Raw genomic sequence first — 10,319 nt, 5'->3', positions numbered from 1 at the left:
AACATAGTTTAATTAAATAGTAATAATCTACTTATTCATCCAAACTAGACCAAATTGTTGGTTTGTATATTCTGTTTGTAAAGACAGTAATATTTTAGAACATAATCTCCAGTGTATTTCACTCAGAGCTCCTGTATGCTGGAAGTATTTCTAATTAGTCTTCTTAATCTAAAGAGGGGTTCAATGACAACTTTGTGTGTGTAAGCAAGAGACTGATAGCTAGAAAAATATATTGAAATTGAATATATTGAAAAGTGTCAAGAATGTATATTCTTTAGGTTTAGGTTTTAAGAAACAGAAGTTTCCTTCATTTATAAGTGTGAAAAGCCTTGGCCACCTTTATGCCACCCCATGCATGAGTCTAACTCTGCCACGGAATTTAATATGCAGCAAGAACAAATAAAAGCAAAATAAACTCATTAAAACAGAAGAACATATAATAAAAAAAGCTCCAAATGGCACTCCTCCAAGATGTTTTTTTATTAATAGATGTTCTGCACAGTAATGATGTAGACACCCACTTCAAATATATATTTATAAACAAAAAATGTAATTACATCAAGAAAGAATGAAGATTAAAATGTGCGATATGTGCATCGATCTGTGTGTTAACTGCCTGCTGACCTCCAGTTGTGCCACGTTTGGTCAGTGTGGGTCATCGCTCATGATGTCACAGCTCCAGGAAGTTCACAGGTCAAACCCTGACCTCACAGGAAACCTGGAAGACAGACGCTCACCCCGTCTGTCCCACAGACACACAACCTGGTCAACAGGAGGGCAGTCGGAGGTGACCAGACATCACCAATGAGCTTGTATGAGACCTGGAGGCAGAAACACACATTCAAGTGTGTGCTTCCAAAACCAGAACGCAGACTTCATGGAGATGTTGTTTTTACTCTGAGCTGTTTTCGACTGTTAATCAAGGTCGAGTCCACCATGAAAAAACACGTGTTGAAGTTGAAACATTTTATTGGGGTCTGAATGTATTTTGTAGGCACTTTTAACACAATGTGGAAAAACTCAAATAAAATCACTACGTCAAGGTTTTTTGTGCATTAAAAATGCTCTTGATTTGCTGCGTATGCCAAGACTGTTTTGCATTTCTTACAAGCTTACAACTGTCCCAGGAGGAAAAAAAAATGCAGACCATTTGACCTCCAACTGAGGTCAAGTGGAGTTGTGCCTTCTGAAAGTCGGTCATGTTGCACAGCTGGGAAATCCGTACTTTTCAAAGTGTGTGCGAGACTGAAAAAGTGCAGTGATGGAAACTGGGACTGATTTCCAGCAAAATAAAGAGCGCAAATTGTAAAAAAGTACAGTGTCAATAAATAAATGCCTCCATTTCATCAACCATTCAAGCGGATGTGCCTTTAACCCCGATGCTTAAACCCTGCAAGCTTTTTTGAGTTTGTTTTACACAATTTTCATGCTGATAATTACCTTAAGGACAGATTTTATAGGATTCTGATACTTGGATTATATTAAACAACTCCCACCTCTGACGTATTTATTCAGATGAGGGTTAGACATCCTAAATCTGAAAGAGTCGTATTTGTCTGTGCAAGCAGAAAGCAAACAGGGCAGATTTGTAGCTGCTACGTGCTAAAATCAGAGGAATGAGAGAAGGAAATGCAGACTGTACAAGATAATGTCGTTTCTCAGTCCTTCAAAGAGCTCTTGTCTTCAAAGTAGGTCTGCTCAATGCGCCTGCAGAAGGACAGCAGGTTGCTGTAGCCCTTGACCCTCTCTGCCAGCTCGTTGCTGGTCAGACTGGTGGTCAGTATGGTGAAGAGGTGACCAAAGACCAGTGCGTCCAGCTCAGTAGGCCTACAACACACACACACATACATACACACTGTTCATTACTGCTGCAACATAACTATTATTGATGTGTAATGAATTAGAGAAAGAACTAAAATATTAACTTAGATTAAATCATATCTTACTTTGTTAACAAACTTAACTTCTTCATGTAAAATTCACACAAATCTGAAGTTATCATCTTTGATAATATCTCAGAAGCATCATGTTTCTGTTGTTTTATACTTTGACTTGTATTGTTTCAACTTAAAGTTTCTAAATGTTCCTTTTATCGTATGCACAATACCACAACTAAAAACAGTCAAACTGTGATAATAATAAATAATTAACAGTCTATTCATTTATTACAGTGGTGTCCAAATGTTTTCATATGTGGGACAAAACTATCCAGATGAACGGACTCGTGGGCCACATGAACATTTTGAAGAAAGGACACATTTTTACTGATTATGGAGGAGAAAGAGTTTTAAATTGTACATCCAAAACATTAAAAGCCTCAAACACTAAGCTTATATTTTTTATTAAAAAGGATTTGATTTAATTGATTTGTTGGGTGTGTGTTTGTTGTTTTCTTGTGTTTGAAAAGTTCATTTTAGTCTGTTCTCAGCAACAAAAGTGTAATTTGAGTAAGTGTTCCTTTAAAAGGGGGTCGAACCGCCCATTGGACCATGGACCGCCCAAAAGGCTGATCCAAGTTCTGAAAAATCGTCCAGCTGTCAGTCGCTACAACAGATTCATAGAAGGACTGATAAAGTCGATCAACTTGTATTGATGATATCACGTTATATTCATTTTAAAATGTTTAATTTCCCTCTTGATCATTTTATCAACTGCAACATTTAGCCAAGTTTTATGAATCTTTATCCAAAAGTCTCCTTTCTGGTAGAAATCAGTAAAGATTTTTGGTGTGTTGTACCATGAAGTGAAAATAAAAAGATTATAGCCAAAGGTTTGTATTTTGCTTAACATTGCTCATTTTGAGAAGACTGTTTTTTATTTGTTTTGCTGTTAAACCTGAACATTATAATAAAGGATTACCAACAAATTTGCAGAAAGTCTGCATTAACCTCTTAAGCCTGCTAGATAAAATTAGACCATTCTTAAACTGCAGTTGGGGGCCACACAAAATCACTCCAAGGGCCGCAAATGGCCCTCGGGCCGCACTTTGGACACCTGTAATTTATTACTTTCAGATTAGACATTAGGCATTAGACAGATTAGGCATTTGATGTTATCGGGATAATAAAAACACTGAGAAGTTTACATATTGATCAAAAATAATGCAGCAAGGATTCAGATAAAAGTTCAGATTATATTTTTTCGACTCGAGCATTTCATCGACTCCCTATCAAAAGTCTAAAATAAAGTTTAAATTGTTCTACTTAAACATAAAGCTCTTAAGGTCCAGCGTCCATCTTATGCTAAGAGTCTCAAAGTGATAATTATCAAAACAAAACTCTCATCTCTCAGGTGATTCTGAAAAGTAGAACAGAACCTTTAGTTATTCTATTTCTTGTGAAACCAGTTCCCAGTTTGAGGTTGGTAGTCAGAGAGCCCCTCTACTTTTTAGATCAGGCCTAAATTTTATATTTTTGATCAAGCTTTTAGCCTCAGCTGACCTAAACGATCCTTTCAGCTATAATGAGATGACGTTACGTTGTGGCTGGAAGTTCAGCAACACGTTAAGCTTCTACCCTCACTCTGAACTTCTTATGTCAGTGTAACCCATTAATGCGGTTGGTAACTTTGTGTTTTCCTCATCCTTTCTACAGATAATCAAAGATAATTGCTTTTGTGTTTGACCTCTACATCTCTGTTTAGTCCTCTCTCAGTATCAAATGATCGAGTCAGACGGCTGATCATCCAGAATCTGGTTCTGCTGGAGGTCTTTCTCTGACCTTGTTCAGACCTGGCACAGACATCTGTCCTGGGTGGTTTGATTACATTTAGACAGCACTAAATGCAGGTGTGAAGACCCTTAATGAGCACTGAAGACACCTTCACTCTCTTTCAGAGGTGGTCTGGAGTGTTTTTAACTGCATTACTTTGGTCTGAACAGTCTGTCCAGAGCTACACTGTAGGACCACCTACTGACCCGATACGATTTCTGAGTTATTACATGTACGTCTCATTGATTACAAGAAAAGTCTGCTTCACCTGTGGGCTGATTTAAGATAATTATCCAAACATCCTTAAGAATATCCTGAAGATACAGCTTTGTTTGTTTGTTTTGTTATTTTCTAGCTAAAATGTCTTATTGACTCGTTTGCTGGGTCCATTGTTAAAAAAAAGTAGGTTTGTATGGTATCCTGATGCATGCTCAATAATCCAGGTAGAAAAATCTAAAAAAGTTAAATCTGGTCCTCTGGACATAGGTTTGTATGGATTTTATCAATTGTAGGTTGGGCTATTGGGACACACTGCAGCACGTTTCTCTTTGGTTTAAAGTTTTTTTCTGATAGTTTTTAGAGCCGATTGGACCCGATGCAGTCACCATAAACTCTAATGTGCTGTGTCACTGCACTTGTAAAGTTAAGCACTGAGCTGAAGTCGTGTTCAGTGAAGCTGTGCAGAGAACAGAGGACGGCAGCAGTGCACATGCTAGGAAAAGGAATTAAATCAAAATGAAGATACAGTTGACATTTTTTAATCACACTAAATTGGATTGTACCTATCTGGACTATAATAATTTGGATTCAACTGGATTATTTTGTTATAAATTTTGATTGAACTGGACAAAATTTAAGTGAACCTGAACATGTTTACTTGTTGTCAAGTGCGCTGAAATTACTTTTGCTTTAATTAAACTGAGGTGTATAATGATGGAGAAAAAGTTTGATGGTAAAGTACAAACTAGGCCAACATCATCATATCTAATTTAATAATGCTCTAATAAAAACACCAAATATTTATATTTACAGGAAATTACATGTATGTAACATGCCATCTTCATATAAAACTAAACACTTTCTTAAACTTAATAATCATTTAACCTACTTCTTTTTTCACTTTTAAATTAGAGGAAAACGTTTGATGTTTAAAATGTGGTAACAACATTTATCCACAAGGTGGTGCTCAAGTGACGCCTCCAGATTCTTGGGTTTTGGCAGGAGCTGCAAGTAAAACATCCTGCATGCAATTTCTCATCTGCTGTTTGATTCCTCTGCCATTTCCAACACATCAGACATGCAGCAGTAAAATATTTGGAATACGCACTGTTTGCTAAAAAAGTACGGTTGCGTCCCCAGCCTCTGAGAGAGAGCCTGGCAGCACTGACTCACATCTTCATAGACCTAAAACGGAAAATTAAAACACAAGTTAAACATCAAAACAGAAAAGCTGATGTGAAACAGAGCTTTTATTCAAACCCCAATTATATTTTAGGATTTTAGCAAAAAAAAAAAGCCTGAAAAACAACATTTATTGTTATAATTCCTGTTTGAAACATTTTTTATTGATCAAAAATAAAGAACAAAACAGAATCTGTAACTGAAAGCAATTTTAATTCACGTGCTGGCTAATTATCACCGAGATATCGCTAACCTGCTCAAGCGTTTTCCCTCCCCAGCCGACGGCGTTCATCTTCCTGCGAATCTCCCACTGCTTCTGATAGGCGAGGATTTTACTGAGAGGCCACGAGTACGGACTGCTGTATCTGGGGCGGGAAATCTATGTGAAAGAAAGAAATAAGAATGAGACGCTGAAATGTTCACAGCTATTAACTAAAAAAACAATTGAAAGTAAGAACACCCACTTCAGCAACTGTTGGATCATCACACCACTGAATGTACAACTAGAAATGAGACAGAACCTTAGTTAAAAAAAAAAGCTTTTTATTGTGTGTTTAGCATGAGTGTGTTGTTGTACCTCAGCAGTCAGCAGCATGTTGTTAACAAGCTCCATGTACGCTTTCATCTCAGCTCTCTGAACATCATCCAAGCCGTCGCTCAGAGAGTGACCCTGACAACCAGAAAATAACTAAATATCTTTTGTCTTTTCTTCAACAGAGCTAAACATGATAAACTGCGACAAAATTAACGAGATCAGGCGCTAAAATTATTTTAAACATTTCAAAGCAAAAGTCCAGCTGTTAAATGTGAAGTATCACCTTTGCTTTGGTGAATTGCACAATGGGCCCCAGTTCTGAAACCACCTGGTTCCCAACATGAATGAAGGGAATTTTACCTATAAGGGGGAGAAAAAAGAGCAAAATAATTTAAACCTCCTAGGACCTGGCACCCACATATATAGACAACCTATAGACAACCTGGCACCCACATATATGTGGACATTATAGGCATTAATAATGCATGTCATGCAAGAGTTTGGGTCTTAGGAGGTTAAGGCTGACTTTTTCTAAACCAGACTAAGTTATGGCATTAATATCTTAATTTATTCATAACGGCCTTTTAAAGAGCAGCGAATGTGCTTCAAAACACACCAAAAGAAGGATCAAATCTGTGTGAACAAAATCAAAAATGAATTATTGTATGTGTGAAATAATTTTGTTAAATTCAGACTAGGAGGAAGAGTCACCTCTGGCGATAAAACTGAAAACAACAACAACAAAAAGACAGAATACATTTGTCTGCAGCAGCATTTCGACTGACCTGATGGTGACATAAATTCAGCGTTTGCTCTGCAAACCACCTGCACTGGGAGAGCGCACATCCTGAGGTAGGCCTGCAGAGGAGAAACAGGACATTTGCTACAGAAACTATTAACACTCTGTTTAAAAAAGCACCAAAATGGTGTTTATTGGTAAAAAAAACACAATACAATTACTTCAAATTATATAAAACTAAGAAATCTACAATTGAGAATACTACCGTAATATGAATCTAATATTCATTGTTTTAAATCAATTTTAAAAATCTTTAGAAAGAGCAACTTTCAAACTAAAACGATCACTCTCCTCGTTGCCCACACTTCCTGACACAAACAAGTATGCACTGCATGAAAAAATACAGTTCCACACGGAATAAATATGTAAACATTTTGTGTTTAGGAAACACAAAGCAAACTTTACCTGAACTGCAAGAGACGAGGCGTGATCTGAGAGCAGAATCTGATCCTCTGGTAAAACAAAGGGATGTATCAGCCACATCATCACCAGGCAAAAGGGGAACTTATTTATTTCTACAAAAGTCTGACTTACCCTTCAGTGGTTGGTATAAGGTGGCATTTTCAGGCCAAGGCTCAGCAGCTGTCGGTGTCAAAAACAAACATGCCCACAATAAAAAAAAAAGTTGCTGATTTCCTCGTAGAGAAATAATAAAACAGATAACTTGTCTAATTAATGTCATGTCTTAAAATAAATGAACACGTATTACACGGAGTATTCATTTATTTAACTAAAACTAATTCAGGTGGCTCAGTTGGTACAGGTTTTGCCTCGCAGCGAAAAGGTTGCTAGATCAAATCCTGGTCGAGACCTTTCTGGGTGGAGTTTGCATGTTCTCTCCGTGCATGTGTGGGTTTTCTCCGGGTATTCCGGTTTACTCCCACAGACCAAAAACATGCATGTTAGGCTGAGTGGTAACTCTGAATTGTCTCTAGGTGTGAGTGAGAGAGTGAATGGTTGTTTGTCTCGTTTGTCTCTACGTGTCCCTGTGATGGACTGGAGACCTGTCCCCCACCTCTCGCACAGTGACTGATAAATATGGGAACCAGTGACCCCCACAACCCAAAAAGGAAGAAGCGGTAAAAGATAATGCATGGATGGATGAAACTAATTCAAAATGCAGTGTGTAAAAACATAGTACAACCATGACTTCTAAAACCAGCAACAACTTCAGGTCATCATCCAAGTGACTCTCTTATTCTTGTTGTGGAGGAATTTTAGCCCACTCTTCTTTGCAACACTTTCATTTTACTGAAAGTGGTATAGGCTGATATCTACAATTTGGATCTGTGCAACAACTTGTGTGTAATCCTATTCAGTCATTCTATTGTGCATTTTCTTGGGATCATTGTATTGTTATATGACTCACGATGGTCAATCCTTCAGACGTTGGAAAGATGACCTCACATTTGACTCAAAAACACTTTGGTATGACGGTTTTTGGTACACTCCAGTAGTGTATTCTAATACGTGATACGCGGGTATATGGAGTACACCCACTAGAAAAGCTTAAGAATTTCAGTATACCCACTTAAAAGTGCCCAATGGTAAATGACATATCATTAGGCACATGTCATTGATACATTAAATGTCAGTTAAACGCATCCGTAACAACCTATCGGCATGCAGTGCTTGTTTACTACATTCGTTTATCCAGAGAATTATTGTAAAATTCGATACTTAATACTTGAACATGTTTTGCTTTGGCACCGTTTAATAAATTCTATTAAATGTTTTAATACAAAGCCAACTGTTGTACAAAGATTGTTGTTCATTTATTCAAATATAAGCATCAGAGAAATTTGGAAATGTTCAATATGCTTAAAAATCAAAATACATTGATGATTACATTGTACTAACCAGTGTACTTTGGTTTTTAAGCACAGTATACGGACTGACCACGGTAGCTTTACGTTGGATGTCGGACATTCACGCTCCGTGGCTTCAGCGGTGTCCAACGTAAAACTAAATTTACCGTGGTATACCTACTACAAAAATGTAGACTACACCACTGGTACACTCTGTGCTTGTAAGGTGCACAGGTCATGCTGCTGCAAAGCAAGTCAAAACCATCACCCTTCCAACACCATGTTTGACAACAGGTAGGAGGTATTTTTACCAATATATTTTCTCTATTGTTTTTTTTTTTTTTTATCCAAACCTGCAGTCCGACATTATAACCAAGCATCTCCATTTTGGTTGTGTCTGTTCAAAGAACGTGGTTCCAGAAGTCTTGTGAGGTGGTTGGTTCAGAAGCAACTTTACTAACTCAAGCTGTGCTAACAAGTTCATTTAAGAGAGAAAATACATTTTCCTGACGATCATCATTTTTCTCTCTCGCTCTCTGAGCATCTGGGCAACTCCAAACTTGCTTTGAAAACTAAAAAAAAAAAAAAAACTTGTGTTGTTCTCCAACTCTAAATAAGCCCTTAAATGTTTAATACTTTTCAGAGCTCAAAGAGTGTGTTAGTTTCTGAACATAAATAAGACTTCTGACTAATGACTCTCTTCTTCAAATCTCACATTCAGCTGTTGATTAAAAAAGCTAAACCAGTTTCTTCTTTAGATTCAAATCTTGTGTTTGAATTGCTGCTACATATATGTATTTTTGAAATTAGCTAGATGTAATATAGCTGCATGCATCTTCACAATGCTTACATGCTCGATACAATCTACCATGAAGCTGATCCATTCAGGCTCATTACAAACTTTAAAACTCTGACTCATCGTTGTATGATGTACTCTTATGTTGGATGGTCTGCTTGTCCCTTTGTAGATCAAATCATAAGTGCATTCTCACTTAAAAAGCTATCCTTGGGTTTCTTCCATTTTATCTTCAGACCTAAGTCCTTCAGAAAAAAATGCACGAGGCTACAGTGTTCCTTTACAAGACTTGTTCTACCAATAGTTCATAGAGATTCAGGGGAAAAGGAGTTCAAATAGTGTGCCACTTTGTGGAAATTATGCGAGAATCCGTTCCTAAACCGAGTAAAGAAACTAATCTCACTGAGTGAATTTCAACCAACATGTTGCATTCACAAACATCTGAATGTAATTATTTGTTACAGACACTGAGAACTGCTATACAAACTATCATCTGACTTCTTAGTTTATTGCATTTTTCTGTGATGTCTAAACTTTTTAGTATGTGTGTGTGCTGTAATGTAGTGCTGGTTTGAGCTGCTACCTGTATTGGAGGTCACTCTCTTGTAAAAGGGGGTTGAATCAAAGCGTCTTTCCTGGTTCAACAAAGGTTATAAACATAAAACTACAATCTGACATGGAAATGAACTTGATCAAACATGCACTCCTTGGACGTTTGACCACCACCATCTTAAAGATCTGTGAAATACTTGTAAAAGAAATGCGTATTGATGTTAAATGTCCCAATGCTAATGAATTCTGTTCAGTCAGTGCACTTGCTAGCAGCAGCTGGCTGCTACTTAAAATCCCATTTTCATTTTTTTTAGTAACGTAATTAATTTTCAAACAATACACCTGCATTTTGCCTTAGTTTTTGTCAAATGCCTTTATTCGCTGGTATACTATCGTCTTACTAAGTAATATTAGTAGTTCTAAGATGCTGTCACCGGTTAGCTCGTAAGCTAAAGTTAAGGCGAACATAAAAACGCGAAAGTTAACACATTACCTGCCATCTGCGACACGAAAGCCTCCGCCGCCAGAGACATAGTGCTGTTGTGACACTAATACCGCTAAACTGTATTTACTAGAAAAGATTATCGCTCAATGAGCTTCATGTCAGGTTAAGGACAAGTGCTGATCTACGAGGATCCGCCGTCGATTAACGTCCGTGGGAGAACAAGGTGCCCTGATGTTTTGTTCCACTTCAGGCACAAACCGCTTCCGCGTAAAT

General features: G+C 37.4%; 1 protein-coding gene across 2 annotated transcripts; it reads right to left on the bottom strand.

Annotated features, from left to right (window-relative positions):
• Positions 1 to 603: 603 nt before the first annotated feature.
• mtx2 (metaxin 2) lies at positions 604 to 10,246 on the bottom strand. Of its 2 annotated transcripts, XM_037687078.1 has the most exons (11): positions 10,095 to 10,246; positions 6,980 to 7,027; positions 6,851 to 6,897; positions 6,432 to 6,504; positions 5,930 to 6,006; positions 5,689 to 5,781; positions 5,576 to 5,614; positions 5,365 to 5,490; positions 5,038 to 5,114; positions 1,643 to 1,827; positions 604 to 821 (listed from the first exon to the last, which is right to left on the bottom strand). In XM_037687078.1, the coding sequence occupies exons 1-10, from the start codon at positions 10,132 to 10,134 to the stop codon at positions 1,659 to 1,661; spliced, it is 789 nt and encodes a 262-aa protein (XP_037543006.1). In that variant the 5' UTR covers positions 10,135 to 10,246; the 3' UTR covers positions 604 to 821; positions 1,643 to 1,658. The 2 variants fall into 2 exon arrangements, with proteins under 2 accessions (XP_037543006.1, XP_037542998.1); XM_037687070.1 differs by having other exon boundaries at positions 604 to 1,827.
• Between the last annotated feature and the right edge of the window lie 73 nt (positions 10,247 to 10,319).

Source organism: Nematolebias whitei, chromosome 1, assembly GCF_014905685.2.
Source record: "Nematolebias whitei isolate Nwh7 chromosome 1, NemWhi1, whole genome shotgun sequence".
Taxonomy (NCBI): Eukaryota; Metazoa; Chordata; class Actinopteri; order Cyprinodontiformes; family Rivulidae; genus Nematolebias; species Nematolebias whitei.
The sequence above is the reverse complement of the archived record's forward strand: the minus strand, read 5'-3'. Positions and strand labels throughout refer to the sequence as shown.